Source organism: Triturus cristatus, chromosome 9 (assembly GCF_964204655.1).
Source record: "Triturus cristatus chromosome 9, aTriCri1.1, whole genome shotgun sequence".
Lineage (NCBI taxonomy): Eukaryota > Metazoa > Chordata > Amphibia > Caudata > Salamandridae > Triturus > Triturus cristatus.
The window spans coordinates 885,370,491-885,386,969 of record NC_140592.1 but is presented as its reverse complement, the minus strand read 5'-3'; the positions used below and the strand labels follow the sequence as shown (position 1 = coordinate 885,386,969).

The following is a 16,479-nucleotide window of genomic DNA, read 5'->3' as shown; positions in this document are numbered from 1 at the left end:
AAAAAGTAAAATTTTTAAGTGAAATTATACAGTGGTCTAAATTAGTTCAGCCATTTTGGATTGGGATGCTCATATTTGTGTTCATGCAGGGGTACAATAACTTTTCACTCAACAACTGTTCAAAGAAAGCATGTTAATGCAACCAAAAGGAATTAATGACAGGATAGAATTAACATCTTTAAATACATCTCGCTCTGCCCCCATGGCCCTCTCCATATCACCCATCCCTTCAGTATTGGCGTCTCTCGCACTCCATCTTTGCGCAATATTACATTTCTCCAGGGCCAAGCCTAGTGAAACCCACGATTGTTCAGTTTGGGTTAAGTCCGTTGCCTCCCCTATATTTAGCAGGCAAAGTTTCAGGGAGGGATGCAGCTCCCCCCCCCTCCCCCCTACTTCCTCCATTCTTTGCGTGACCGCACTCCAGTATCCCTGGATAACTGGGCATTCCCATATAGTATGATAAAAGGAGCCCTTCAAGCCACATTGACGCAGGCATTGGGAATTAGCACGGTGCCACATCTTCACTAGGACATTTGCAGCCAAATATGTACGATGTAAAACTTTGAGTTGAACCAGTCTCCAAGGTATGGCGACCACCCTAGGGGAAGCTAGGGCCTCTCGCCAGTCATCGTCGTCCACCTCCCCACGTCTTCTGTCCATCTTTGTCTCTAAGTTTTATCAGCGGATTTGGTTGGTTATTAATTAGTTTTTTGTAGGTTAGTGAAATGGCTTTCCTGGGCATTGGGTCTAGTAGTAATCTGTCTTCAAGCCGGGATTCTCGAATTTGACCGTCCCTGAGCAGCACCGCTTTTAGTTTGTGGCTAATTTGCAGATACGTAAAGGTTTCAGATTGTGGTAATTGATATTCCTTCTGGAGGTCAGTGAATGTAATCAATCCTTTTTTGGACCACATATCCATCACTGATGAAATACTAAACAGGTCCCATTTGTCAAACCGTGGACATGAGCTCAAACGGCCCAACCATTCTGGCTCCCAGAGAGGGGTCGCTAGCGTGATTCTTTTATCCCAGCGCAATTTCTTATTAACCGTGTGCCAAGTTTCCATTGTCCTGGCTGTTGGCCCTGTTAGGCCCAGCTTTTTGGGGTTAGTATATAGTGCTCTACGGTATCTTCCTTGTCCCATCAACCATTGGTCCATGTGGATACTTGGGTCATCTTGGGTTTGGTATACCCATTGATTAATCACTACGAGTTGTGAAGCCCAATAGTAACGCCGGAGATCAATCCCGCCATCGTACCACTCTGTGGTTGTTAGGATGGTTTTGCAATAGAGGAAATATCATCATCGTAAGAATGGCACATAGGTCCACAACAGAAAGGAAGAAACATGAACGAACACAGGAATAAAGGCTCAACTGGGCATAACTATCTGGTTAGAAGGTATGAGGGGGGACATGGATTAGGGGTTGGCATGCATCTTGCTTTGTGTGAGAGACACAGAAAACACCATGATTACACACCAGGGAAAGAGGGGTGAGGCCAGATGTTGTATAAAGGTTTGGGTTTTGAAACTACAGAAACAATCGCAGAAAGGGGAGGACTCTGGAAGTCATCTGTATAAGCCCAGTCTTTCATTTGGTATTGACACCGATTGGAGGATTGGGCTCCTCTTTACATAGGACCCTTGTTACAGGTGGAAGGCAACTCTTCTTATTACCAGCAGTAGGAGATCCAGGACAGAAGGAGGCGGTGTCCTTGACGCCTTGGGAACCCCTAGAGAAATGGATGGCTTAAACCAGGGCAACACTAGTTCATCCCAGGAGAGGAGGAGAGTTAGTCCTTAGTAAGAATTTTTGAGAAAGGATAAAAACAAGATTGGGAAGCTGAAGAACTCAAAGGGCTTTTCTTTGGACTACACTGATGTTAAAGCAGGGAACAGATATTGTGGATTAAAATACATTGTAAATCAATCCAGGCTCGGTGTCAGTCCTGAGACGTCCTCAGATTCCTGATTATGCAGGTCTGACCCATCCATATGAGTTAACTTATACACCCCTTGTTGTGGGCACATAGGGTAACTGTAGGACTTGGCCCTTTTTGGCTAAAGTCACTTTTTTCTGACATGGTGTTGCCATCTTAGATGCTTTAGACACTTTGCCACTGCTGATCAGTGTCAAAGTGCAAGTGCTCCCTGTAAAATGTGTAATGGTAATTGGTTGTCCATGATTGGTATGTTTGCCTTACTAGTAAAGTGCACTATGTGTGCCAGGGCTGGTAATGCAAATGCTACTAGTGGGCCTGCAGCACTATTTGTGCCACCCACACAAGTAGCCTTAAGAAGGTAATTAAGGCCTGCCATTGCAGGGCCTGCGTGCAGTTTGTTAAACTGCCATGTTGTTCTGTCAAGTGCACTCACTTGCCAGACCTTATCCTTCCCTTTCTATGCATATCAGACACCCCTATGGTAGGTCTAGGGTACCCCCTGGACAGGGTGTAGTGCATGTGAAAGGTAGGACATGTACTAAGGTGCGTGTCATGTCCTGACATTGAAATAATCTCCATTTAGTTTTTCACTGTTGAAAGGCCATCTTGCCCATAGGACAGAATGGGAAAGGCTGTGTGATATGTTTTCCAGTCTATCTTCCTAAAGGCTTAAGATGGAAAGGTGAAGTTTAGTATGCCCGAACTCCCAGTGGAATAACACATCTTTTTATGTATGTTGTTTTTGCATTGTGTGTTTAGAAGCCGCTCTTTTAGAAGTGGATGAGTTTTTGTGCTCTGACATTTCTGTGTGTCTCTGCCTGGCTGTGGATTGACTGTCTGGATTTGAAAGTGATAGGGTCTGGGGAATGTCTTGACCCAGGGGAGGAGGTGAGACAGCAACAGTCTGACCTGCATCTGGAGTGTAGGGGGAGGAGAAGCCCCTAGTGGTGAAGAGGCCTGGGTTGCTGCTATAAAACAATTGGCTCATCTCCTGCTGAGTGATTGAGAATCACAAAAACTTCAAAGCCATTGAGGGGTATAACTCTGAGAGCTGAAGCCCCTGAACTTTGGAGAATGGCTTGATCAAGATTTAACAAGACAGGAGCTACTTCATGGTCAAGCGGAACCTTTGCCAAGGAAGAAACAACTTAATAGACTGAAGGATAGCACGATCTCCCTCATATACAAAAAACTGATTAATGCCCGCTCGGGCCTGCTGACCGGCCTCCGTGAGGCTTGGGTTGCCGACGGGCTGGAGTTGGACGACGAAGACTGGATTTCCGCGGTGGCCTCTCCGAAGGAGGTGGCCATACCGGCTCGCCTTCGCTTCGTCCAGCTTAAGATACTCCACCGGGTTTACATGACGGGGCCAAGGCTTCTGCGTATGGGTTATGCTGAGGATGGGTTGTGTAAGCGTGGGTGTGGTGCTTTGGCGACTTTTTTGCATATTTTGTGGGAATGCCCGAAGGTGGAGCGATTCTGGCGTGGTGTGCATGAGGTCCTGCGTCTGGTTACGCATGTCGCACTGTTGCCTGAAGCGAGGAGATGCTTGCTGAATGTGTGGAAACCAACTGATTACTCGGTTCCGCAGACGCGATGGGTGACTCTGGGATATATGATAGCTAAGCGTGACATCGCTCAACTGTGGGGATCCCAGCGGCCCCCGGCGGTGTTGGCCTGGAAAGAACATATGGATTGGTGCATGTTCCGAGAAAAGGTGGTGTATGTGGCGAGGGGCAAGCCTGGGGCGTGGGTGAAAATATGGGGCCCCTGGAACGCCTACCGCGGGGGTATTTGCGAGCCACCACTGCTGCCTGCTGCCTCACCGGCTCCGTCCCCCTAGTTGACCCCCTCCCCCAGCCCCGGGCACAGAGTTCCCCCAGTCCTGGACTTGTTTCCCTTCCCCCTCTTCAGATTCCTGTGGATGGTCGGGGTCCCTTATTCGAGGAGCACGTGTGGATACCTTCGATTGCGGGTTGCCTTGCGGGTGTGTTTTTTTTTTTTTTTATGTTGTTGCGTGTGTATAAAATGAAACCGTATTGTGGGCTTAGAGTCATGTGGCTTACGTCGTTGATGTCTCCTCATTTGCTTCTCTGTAACGCCAAGTGCCCTTTTGTAAGTTTGTCAGGTGCTCCTGTCATGCTAGCGGCCGGCCGGAAGGTTGTAGGCCCATACTTGTATATACTTGAGATTGCAATAAACGGTTTCAACAAAAAAAAAAAAAAAAAAAAAAAAATAGACTGAAGGATAGGACTGACCCTTGCTGTGTGTTCTGGGGCTGGCCTGCAGTTTGCTGTTTTAACCAAGGAAAGGCTGAAGGGACTTTGCTGTGTGCTGTATCCCCCTGCTTGAAAGGACTTTGCTGTGCTGTGTCCTGAAGTAACGTATCCCCAAGGGCCTGAGGTGAGCTGGCTCCCTGTTGCGGAAACTCAGGAACACAAACGTTTCCAGGAAAGTCTCCGCGGTGCTGGGTGCGCGTGCTTGTTGCAGCCTGAGACCCTCGTAATGTGTGCCCTGTGATGAGGATTGTCCAGTTGTTGTGTGCACTGGAATCCAAGTGAGTCTCCACGACTCTGTGTGCATGCGCTTTGTGCAGCGGGAGACCTTCGTGAGGATCGCCTTGTTCTTGTGCACCGGAGTTAGTGAGTCACAGCTTCGCTGTGTGCTGCCCTGTGCCAGCCTGAGATCTTCGTAGCGTCAACGGGCCGGACCGGCAGCCCCGGAGGAGCTGAGCAGCCGACCCGAGCACCCTCCTCGTCATATTACGCATTGCATTATTCCTGCATAACGAGGTACCTTATTGTTGCGTTACGCATTGCATTATGTTTACATTGCAAAGTGCCTGATTCTAGCATTACAAACTGCATAGCATTGCATTAGGACTGCAGTGGAACGTTTAGAAGTGCTCATTAATATTGCCAGAACTTACAAGGGCTGGTTGGCCTAACAACTGGCCAGAAGGAATATTACAAATATGCAGATGTTGAATTTATATCGTGTGGTCTTATCTTATATCTTCTTATATAAATTTGCACTCTTTTTTTTCTGAAACTCGTGTAGAGTCCATTTGTGGTGTCATCATTGGGTTGCTGTGAGCGTGATTGCAAATCCTTTACACATTTGCCTTGAAGATAAGCCTGACTGCTCGTGCCAGGCTACCAAGGTGGTGAGCAGGGGCTATCTCAGAAGGTGTCCTTCCTTTCCCTGACGTGGAACCGAGGGTCCCTATTTGGCCTAAGGTACCTATCTCAGCCAATCCGGGATCCCGGGTCTTACAGTAACCAAGGCCTTCCTTGGATTTCTGAGTGAGTTTTGAATGCATCTTGGTTATACAGATGGCACTGTGAAGAAAATTGACGATGAATATTTCCTGTAAGTTTACTTGTGCGGGTTTCTGGTTGTCTCAGCACAGTACTTGAAAGTTATTTTGGCAATCTCCTTATGAGTTTGACTTCTCTGTTTAGTAACACTTGACTACTTACCACTATTAAACAGTTGCTATGGGAGAACCCATGCTTTATTTTTCTGTAAACACTCTACTAAATCTACCTTTCTTTAGAGTCTTTTTTTTTTTTTTTTCTCTTTCTTTTCTTCTTCATATTTAAAGATATTTCCATTCCAAACCTATTTTATTCCAAAAACCTATTACCCAGAGTTCTTATTTAATTAACATTAAGGGATTTAAGAAATCATTTTGTAATTCCATGTGTCGTCTGATTTACCAGTGACCTATGTCCAATCGTTACAGCAAACAAATGATGGACGGAATGCTGACAATGCAAACATTCTCCCGCAATCAAAAGATCTGGGTTAAATCCACCGTTCTTTTGCCCGCTACGCCACCCCAGTTTGGACCCAGCCATATGCAAATCAGTCTTGACCCTGTGCCTCATGGGTACAGTCCAGACCGAACTGCCAGGCCAGGTCCTACCTGGACCGGAAACTAGCATCCTGGGACTTGTTTCAGGGTATGTCACCCGTCTTCATTCAGGCTAGCTTGAATCCAGTGGCACAGTGAGCAAGGGACCCACGTCTGGGCTTACCCATCCCACTTAGGGCGAAAAGTTCTGGATTCTGTCCAACGGTTGTTTTTGCCTATGTCCAGTCGTGGCAAAGTTTAAGGCCCTTTGGGTTCATGTGTAGTGATTGGTTATACCTTATACCTAACGCTAACGCTTAGTTTAGTGCTGCTGCCTTGTTTTAACCTGCTTTTAAAATTAATTTGCATTTTGTATTTCGCGCAGTTATTCCGGCGCTTTGTACTTTCGGTGGCATATTTTACGGGGGGTTAGCTAGATCATACCCGCACGTTAAAACTTGTCAAACCCACCTGCACTTTGCGGGATCTAGTCAGCTGTTGGGGGGCTACTCAGGACGCGATCGCGGCGTTCCCGCCGCCATCTTTGGTGAGGCTCATTGGATTGGGTCCACCTCGGGGGCCATCTTTGGTGGGGATAGAGGTGTGTCCTCGCAGGACTCCCGCGCGGTTTACTGACACAGTATTTAAGGGATGTGTGTTCCAGCGCGCAGCGTTGGCGCGCAGCGAGCGCGATGGCGGCGCGCCGGAGGTGCGCCAGAGGTAAGCCCGTTTGCGCCCGTTCGCGCACAGGTCGTGCCGAGGGCCGTGAACTCTGCTCCACTGCCCGATGGTCGGTTACCTTATTCCAGAGACATGTTGTTACAACTAAATCCAGGCACGAACACTTGTCATCAGCCGCATGTCGTAGAGCGGGGAGAACAGGCTCTGATATGTGGTTTGCTCAACGTGAGGTCTCTGAGTAAACATCACATGGAAATTGCTTTACTTATAGACTCCTATAGGTTAGACATTCTGTTCATGACGGAAACATGGACTAGACCGGACTGTGCAGTGGAACTAGGGCTAGCCTGCCCTCCTGGATTCAAGATCAGACATAACCCACGAGAGGGAGCTAGAGGAGGTGGGGTCGGCCTTATATTTAGGGAGTCGCTTGATGTTTCAGTGCTTGACACAAGGCGCATTCTGGGCTGCGAAACTTTGGCCTTCTCTCTGAAAGGGCATGGAGGAACTCTCTACTCTGGGCTGCTGTGCTACCGGCCCCCTGCCAGCTCTTTATCAGCAGTACCAGAGCTAATTGATTTAATCTACGAGCTCTCCAATACCCATGCCAGGACTTTACTGCTGGGAGATTTTAACCTGTGTTCGGATGGGCCTACAAAGTCGGCTCTCTCGGATTTGACTCAGGCTTGCAGCGATATTAATCTGCAGCAGCTGGTGCATTCACAGACCCACATCAAGGGTCACATTCTTGACCTGGTTTTTGCCAATACTAGCCAGGTTGTGGTTCGGGATATTCTTCCGCAGTGCTGGACAGACCATGCTTTGGTCCTTCTCTCCGTGACATGTCCCATGGCTACAACTGGGAATGGAAGTACTGGCACTAAGACCAGGCTGGGCAGGCAATGGTCAAGGTTACTCAGACAACCTAGCCTGCCGTCCCTGCTTGCCGGGGAAACTCCCCTTTTAGGAGTCTCTGTGGACGCAAGCTACGAGAGCCTTAGTCAGAAAATTGTTAACTCCTTAGAGGTGCTGGCTCCTCTGCGCAAAATTAGAAATAGATCCAGGATTGCCATGCCTTGGTTCACCGCGGAGTTGTCGCATTTGAAGCTCCGCTGTAAACGCGCGGAGCGAGCTTGGAGGAAACACTATTTAGAACCCGATAAAGCCCTCTTTAAGCAGGCCTTGCTGACCTATAAAGTGCAGATTAAAAGCGCCAAAGCACGTTTCTTGGAGGAATCGCTCCTGAATGCACCGAATAAAACGCAGGCCTTGTTCAAAATTGTTGGGGATCTTTCTCGCCCTGCTTCTGTGGCTAATGACATTCCTGCCTCCCAAGCTTTATGCTCTTCTTTAGCGCAGGCGTTTGAAGAGAAGATCGCCTTGATCCTAAGTAAGCTTACTCCTACAACTACAATTGTCACTCAGCCCGTACTTGGCTCTACTTTAGCGGCCGAAAGGGAGGCAGTAAGGGTAGTTGATAGTCAGGCACAGCTGGATAGCTTTCCCCTTCCGTCTTTTGAGGAGTTTTGCCTGCTGGCTAACAGCATATCCTCCGGTTCTCCTTTAGACCCATTGCCTCATAAATATTGGAAAGTTTTCCAGATGGAGCTTTTTCCTCCGCTGTATGCTATCTGCTGCCAGTCTCTCTCTTTGGCACGTGTTCCAAAATGTTGGAAATTAGCAGTGGTCTCACCTTTGTTGAAGAAGGAAACTTTGGATCCCACCTGTCCAGCGAATTATAGACCTATATCGCTGCTTCCTTTTCCCATTAAGATCTTAGAGAAACTGGTTACTAAACATCTGTCCAGTTTCCTGGAGACCAACTGCTGTTTGGACGCGTCTCAATTTGGCTTCAGACCAGCACATGGCACGGAATCAGCCCTGGTGACCGTGTTGGACGATCTTCGTTCGCGGGCCGACATTGGGCGAGCGGCCTTCTTAGTGCTGCTCGACATGTCGGCCGCTTTTGACACAGTCAACCATGACATCTTGGTCAGAAGACTTGAGGATGCAGGGGTGAGGGGTTCGGCTCGCGATTGGCTGTTTTCTTATTTAGGAAACAGACGCCAGGTAGTGGCCTTACCACCATTCCAGTCAGAGATTAAAACAGTTGAGCAGGGCGTACCGCAAGGGTCTGCAATCAGCCCTATACTGTTTAATCTTTATCTTCGCCCTCTGGTGAGTTTGGTCAAATCATTTGGCATCTCGGTTATTAACTATGCCGATGATACGCAGCTCATCTTTTCCATCGAGGGCAAAGACGCGGTGTCGCTGGAGACTTTCCATCAATGTATGGCGTCAACTGCGGACTGGTTGAGGCAGAATTCTCTGCAGTTTAACAGCTCTAAAACAGAGGTTCTACACTGCTCACTGGACCACATCCCTCGGCCACTGCCTCCTGATTTCTGGCCTGCCTCCTTCCAGGAAGTTCCTTCTGCAGCAGTATCTGCCAGGAACTTGGGCGTTGTGTTTGGGTCTGATCTCCAACTGGATCTTTTCGTAAATCAAACCGTGTCCACATGCATGATGCTGCTACGCATGCTGTGGAAGATTCTTCCGCTGCTGCCGGCCCATGTTCGCCCAGAAGTAGTTCGCGGTACCATTCTGAGTAGGCTAGACTACTGCAACGCACTACTTCTGGGAGCCCCAAACAAATTGCTGGCCAAGCTACAACGCGTGCAGAATATGGCAGCCAAGCTAGCCCTGTCCCGTCGTCGATCTGACTCATCATCTACGGCGCTAGCCGATCTTCACTGGCTACCGGTTTCACAGCGAGTCATCTTTAAGGCGCTTTGCCTGGTGTTTAAGGGACTTCATGGACAAGGACCGGTTCCACTGCAGGAGCTGTTCCAGTGGTATGTGCCCACTCGCTCCCTTAGGTCACTGTCAGCACATCTTGTGGTAGTCCCAAAGGTATTGAGGGCTCGCATGGGCGGCCGAGCCTTTGGTTTTGTGGCGGCCAAATATTGGAATTCTCTCCCTTTGTTGTTGAGAAGCTCTAGGGAGTTTCTCTCTTTTAAGAAAGAATTAAAAACGTTTCTCTTCCCTAGGTTAGCTTAATTTCACCTGTCTGCTATGTGTGGTGTTGGTATAATTGTCTAAAGCGCCAGGATACCCTTCGGGTGACAGTCTGCGCTATACAAATATGCCATACAATACAATACAATTGGTTACTGAGTATTTTACAGGTGTGTGGGGACCATCCGAGCTATTGTACTCCATTCGATATAGCTGTTGCTCCATTTGGGCAGTTGTCCGTTGAGGGGGTTGTGAAACTGAGCATTAAAGGCTTGTTGTGGTATGTGGTCGGTGGTGCATGTTCAGATCCAGAATCCTTCAGTTAATACACTTAATATCTATGTCTTGAAAGAGGATACTACTTTGTGCAGTGAGAAAGTGTATGTTTGCATGGCTGCCTATTTTATTTGTGACACTTAAATGATGGCATCTGGTAGTAAGGATGGTGGTATTAGTGTTGCTGTGGAGTGATGATACTGCCAGCTGTATATTAAATGGGGGGTGGGGTAGTTACCATTGTGGTGGTCTGTCTTGCAGTTTGTAGCACTCATAGCTGAAGAAAGATGCCTAAATGTGAGGGTAGTGGCAGCACTCTACACATTTGACCTGATACTTGACGGTGGCTAGTTTTCTGGTAAGTCACTCCATTGTCTACCATTCCATTCTACAGTACCAATGCGGCAGGCACAAAACTGAATTGTGTGTTGCTAACCAAACCTCTCCCAATTAACATAATATTCTTTGCTGGGGTGCAGAGCTTAATTGAATACGGTTCTGGGGGTTTTACCTCCAGTTTTAATAAATCTCTCCATAAAAAAGCGTTTTGTATTGCTTGTTTCCCACATAACAAATTTACTGTGTATACAGCTGAATTCCTTAACAGGAGAAAATAGACATTATGATACGCTTGCTACTGGAATAATTTATTTCCATCGATTTTACATGTTTCATTCATTCAAGCAATTTCCAAGATACGTAAGTATTCTATGTATTCGTGTGTAAATGTTTACATTTCTTAATTTAAACATAATGTTATGCATTAGTTGTTAACATTTAAAATCATGGTTAATTTAATCTGAAAAATGTGAGTATGCTTGTAGATTGGATGTTAGTGTAGTAAATTAGTTGTTTATAAAGTTGTGTTTTTTGGTATGGAAATGTATTTCCACATTTTAGCAAGTGAACATGAGAAAATCCAAAGCTTTTAGGTCTTGCTTGAGGACAGCTTTTAGTTGTCTGATTGCCAAAGACCTCTTGTATATCAAAACTTAACCAGTGAGCTTAGTGCTGGCCCTTTACTTACCAGTGGTTAGCCTTCCAGTCACTCTAGTTTGTTTAATGGCTTTCCAGATCTTTTTGTATTTACCCCTTCCCTGAAGTGTTGCTTCGTTACCATGCTCTTGATTTGATGACTTCGACTACTCGGTCAGGTACCTACTTTTTAGGTCTCGCCTGAGCCAGCGCATGCGCTGCTCTGGCGAGACATTTAGTGAGTGGGCTTTCAAAAGTCCGACCTGGTGGTATAGAGCGTGCGGTTACGCACACAATGACGAGCAGAGGCGCCATCTGGCTTTCCTTTCGCGTCCTGGTGCGCGCACATCGCACACCACTCGCCAGCCTGCTTTCACTTTACCCGTTACGCGCGCGCGCACCTCTTGCGTCCTTTTTAGGTCTCGTCTGAGCCAGCGCATGCGCTGCTCTGCGGGACATTTAGTGTGTGGGTTTTCAAAGTGCTACTACACACTTTTGGCAGGCATAGAGTGTGCGGTTAAGCGCACAATGACGAGCAGAGGCGCCATATGGCTTTCCTCTCTGGTCATGGTGCGCGCACATCGTACACCACTCGCCAGCCTGCTTTTGCCGTTGCGCGCATTCCTCATGGCACCCTTTCCTTTTGCTTGCTCTCCCAAGCACCTCTCCCCGCCTCTCCCCGCCACAGAGCACGTCCCCGCGATCACTTTTGCTTGATCGCGATCCCTTTCGCTTTTACGGCCTAATTCCATTTCTTTTATAGTCCTGTTTAGCTCTATTACACGTGGTTTACATTTCCGCTTACACTCACTTTTTAACTTGGACCGATTACTGAGTTCCATGTTTCCCATAAGGATGTACCCAAAACGCATTCACTCTACTTGCAGGTATGCACCGTCTGTTGCACGCGTGTAACTGTCTATGCTTTGAGCCTAACTTTCGTTGTTTCTGAGCACTTAGCTTTGAGCACGTCACTTCGCTGACTTTCTTATCATTTTTTCAATCCGTCTTCAATCAGCCTTTCATATTCTGTCACAAAACTTGTCTGGTTCTACATGCACTTATTTCCTGAGTTTAACTTCCGTTCTTTCCGAGCACGTAGGTTTGAGCACGTCACTTCGCTGACTTTCTTACTGCGTCTTCAATCAGCCTTTTTCATTCTGTCACGATAGTCTGGTTCTGCTTGCACTTATTTCCTCAATCGGGTTTAACGCTTTTAATCTGATACCAACACCTTGTGCACTCCTTATAGTGACGCCGATCTATAGCATTAGAACACGGATCAACAGCACTGCTTTCATTTTTTTTCTCTTCGTTTATTAGTCTGAAAGGATGTAACAACGGAGCACTTCTGAACTCCACAAAGGTTTCTCCAACACCGCTGTTCAGCGAGATATATCACGTTTAACTACTGGCATGTTTCACATTTCTTGAATGCAGCATGACCTGTACGGATGTTTCCACCATATCGAAAGTGTGTTGAGTTAGTTGATCACTATTAATTTTTTCATGTGGTGCTGCCATGGTTGGTAACCCAGCTTCCTTTTGCGCTTCATTTCACAGAGATTAACAGTTCCCCTGATGTAGGCCAATCCTGCCCGAAATACATTGGGTCTGATACATTGTGATACCAGCATGCATGTATTATATTTTACCATATGGAACTGAATTTATTAATGCATTTGTGCATAGCAAGAATACCATGAGGATGACAAAATTAATCCTTCATTAATGAAATTATCCAGACTTTATTTTTGGTTTGGAATCTATTTAACATGATAAATCCATTCATTTGGACATACTAAGCGGTGCAATATGGGGATGTCTCCCTGGTGGGGAAACGTTTTTTCTTCATTTGTCTTCACACGCCCGTGGACCAGTGGGCGATACCCTTTATGCATGCAGATCTTGGTTAACATTTAAAACCGAATACAAAGGTGTGCTGTCCTGGGAGGAACTTACCCGCGTGTTGCCGCCATCACTGTTCGCCCGCCCGCCGCCGCAACAGGTCACCCAGCGTCTGCCGAGTGGAGGGAGACTACAACTCCCAGCCTGCTTCGCTCTCCTGCACCGCTGTTCCCGCGCCCGGAGGCGCTACAAATCCCCGACAGGCTTGGTGGAGCGGGTGCTGCGCTGTCCTGGGAGGAACTTACCCGCATGTTGCCGCCATCACTGTTCTCCCTCCCGCCGCCGCAACAGGTCACCCAGCGGCCGCCGAGTGGAGGGAGACTACAACTCCCAGCCTGCTTCGCTCTCCTGCACCGCTGTTCCCGCGCCCGGAGGCGCTACAAATCCCCGACAGGCTAGGTGGAGCGGGTGCTGCGCTGTCCTGGGAGGAACTTACCCGCGTGTTGCCGCCATCACTGTTCTCCCTCCCGCTGCCGCAACAGGTCACCCAGCGGCCGTGGAGTGGAGGGAGACTACAACTCCCAGCCTGCTTCGCTCTCCTGCACCGCTGTTCCCGCGCCCGGAGGCGCTACAAATCCCCCAACAGGCTCTGTGTCGCGGGTCATGCCGGGCGAAGCCCGGGCAAAGGGCGGGCCGTCTGTGGCCGTCCGAGACCGGAGGAGGCCGGGCCACCCACCTTTCGTCCTCTTCATCTGGGACTGTGTACACGGTCCCCACCCAGAGGAACTCACAGGTGTGAACAGAGGTACTACAACGTTGTCTCTGGGGGACACCATTGACCTTGTATTTTAAAATTCTGTTCATGTAATATTCTTCTTGATTTGATATTACCTCACTTTCACCCTACTCCCCTCACTAGTCACTTTTCACGATGGGCAAGAGAAAATTGCCTGATGCCAATGGAGGGATTACAACTTGCAGTGGAGGCGTTGCTAAAAGGAAGAAGGCTAGGAGGATTTCGAAAAAAGCATCACCTGTTACCACATTGGATCGCATAGACATATTGGTTAATGATTGCGAACTAATTCTAGAAAATGCTTCCCTCGATTTACCCTCAAGGAATATGTCTGAGTAAAAGCCATGCTGGCACTGTCACAATTCCGCAAATGTTTTGTAAAGCTCCTCCACACCAACCACCTATTGAAACCGTTGTCTGGCTGAGTGATATGAGTAACCCGCTAGCAATTCTGGACGCAGCAGTTCTTACTGCTGTCGTTGCGAATCCTGTCCCTCTCGACCCCATTGTTATTGTTTGTAACAACTGCTATGCGGCACTGGCTGACAACCCCGAACTGTTTGTACCATCTAATTTACCCACAGATCTAGACAAACAAAATGGGGTCTCGAAGGACATAGAAAGGGAACATCGAGAGAAACCTGATGGGGGGGGGGGGGTGTAATTGGTGTAGGGCAAAATCTCGACAATATCGATATTAAGGCAAGAAATACCTGACCTGAGGAAAGTAGTTTTGGAGCTGGTGTCTATTGTCAAAAGAGAACATTTTTCCCTTCCTAATACCCACATTGATAACCCCTCTCCCCATCCGACTTCCAACTTGACCCAAATAACCCCAGAAAGCAATATGACCTCTCCTGCTGTCCTACTCCCCCACAGCAGGAACGACCTAAAACCACCATCCAGAACTGGGGCTACTCCTGGCAATCTTCCAACGAAGCCTCGAGTGCCCTCCAGCTCTTCTAATAATCCCCGACTGACCAACTCGCCTCATAGAGCCGCTGTTTTCCCCCTTATCTCAACTGCATTATAAAACCCAAACCTCCAAAGCTAAAGATAATCCTACGGTTTTTATGGTTCGTGTCCCTAAGGCAAATGGGCGTGAGGACGAAGAATCATTAAAAAACAAGGTTATTCACTGGATTCGTCACACCAGGGGTTAAAATAACACAGACACTATTGAGCTCACCCTGGCCAGCTCTCCAGTTGCAGAGGGACTTTTATCACTTGAATTCAGATCATCCTCTCCAGATTCGTCCTCCATACAATTTAGACGCTCCCCCCGACCCTTACTGAACCAACTAGGTCAAGGGGTGGGATACTAGGTCCAACGAAAGCTGATAAGTCCTCTCTTGATAATATTGATTGACTAATTTCTCCCACCAACTCACCTAAAAAACTGCTCACATCGATCAGTGGCCCTTCTAATGCCGTTGCATAATTGTCACACTGCCCAGCCACCAATATTATCCTTCATAATCATGGTGAAAAAGAGGCTGAATCCGTATTATTTGATTTGCCCACTCCATCGCTCCACATACCAAACCCCAATATTAAAATAATCTCATGGAATAGTGCCGGCCTGAGAGAAACTCTCACTTCCGGATTGGAACCATTATATCGATCTCTATGATATATGTATCTTCCAAGAGACCTGGAGTTTGGCTCCATTGCACAAATCTGGTTATACCTGCTTCTGTGTCCCAGCCAAATCTATTGGGTGAGGGCGCCCCTCAGGAGGACTCATAATATGGGTGAACATTGCACTCTCTTGTAGGGTTTCCCAGTTCTCTATCATATCACCAGATGTGATTCATTTATCCCTGAGAGGGGCAAAAGGTGGGCATGTCATCGAGCTTTTTAATGTTTACATCCGAGGCACCCGTGGGGGTTCCAAGTCACGGATTGTTAGAATCTTGGGAGATGCTCTCTCTTCTTGCCCACCTGATTCTCTCATCCTGGTAGCAGGTGACATGAATTGCACCTATGAACCTTTGGCCTCTGAAGATCTACTGGAGGTAAAGGCTGAGGATGCACAGTGGGGCATACCACCTTTTATCAATACCTCCAATTAAGAAATGGACCCAAGTGGCAATCCAACTGAACGCGTTAACACTGGAACACGGCCTAAGAGCCGCTAACGGTCGATTGCCATCTGACGTCCAATGCGCTACTACTTTCAACAGAGTGTCTAGCCCTTCTCGAATCGACCGCATCCTGATTGGACGTAGATTATGGCACAAAGTAGTGGACTTGGTCATAACTCCCACTATTGACAGCGATCATAATCCCCTGTGCTTGACTATGAAGAGCCCTTGGTGTCTTGATCCATCAAACTCTGGCACCAGTCCTATTATGTCCACTAAGGAAGTTATTCCATCAAACTCCAAGAGACCTCTCAAATGGCTTAAAATCTGCTCTGATGACCAAAAACTCTTGACCATAAAGGAGATCTTATTAAACAAAATCAGGAACTCCAGGGATTAAATGATGATATAGATGGGCACCTTAGGGCTGGGAACATCTATACAGATACAGTTGAGACGATTGGGTCTCTTTTCTGGGTATCCATCTCTCCTAGAAATTCCATTAAGCATAAAACCCCTGATTCTTGGTTCAACATCGAGTGTAGGAAAAAAAAAACAACTACTTAATACTTGCCATCAAAAATCGCGATTGTTACCGGGTACAATCTGCAAGGAAAGAATATAGAAAGGCAGTACGGGGAGCCAAGCAAGCCAGGGAAGAATCCCGATGGTTGGCTCTCAAGGCTGCAAGCCTGGCCAAGGACAGAAATGCTTTCTGGAATCTCTGTAGATACTCAAGGGGTTGTGACCCCGATGTAATCCTAAACCACATTACGAACCAAGAGTGGTTTGATCATTTTGCGAATCTTTACTCTGGGGAGGACGCTCAAAGTCCCCGGTTTGTTGCACATATTGCGATGGCAACTCCCAGCTCTGAGGGATATGACCCTTTTACAGAGACAGAAGTTGAGATTGCCATCAGCAAGATAGTTCCAGCAAAGGCCCCCGGACCCGATGGTCTCCCCGGTGACTTGTATAGATCGGACCCCCAA

At 47.6% G+C, this 16,479-nt stretch overlaps 1 protein-coding gene across 6 annotated transcripts in view; it reads left to right on the top strand.

Annotated features, from left to right (window-relative positions):
- Positions 1-16,479, top strand: part of CCNK (cyclin K) — a 426,168-nt gene that overhangs the window by 39,461 nt on the left and 370,228 nt on the right. For all 6 annotated transcript variants that reach the window (XM_085626423.1, XM_085626425.1, XM_085626421.1 and 3 more), the window contains one exon: positions 10,399-10,480. In XM_085626423.1, the coding sequence (XP_085482549.1) occupies positions 10,399-10,480 (82 nt within the window). The remainder of the gene's footprint in view (positions 1-10,398; positions 10,481-16,479) is intronic.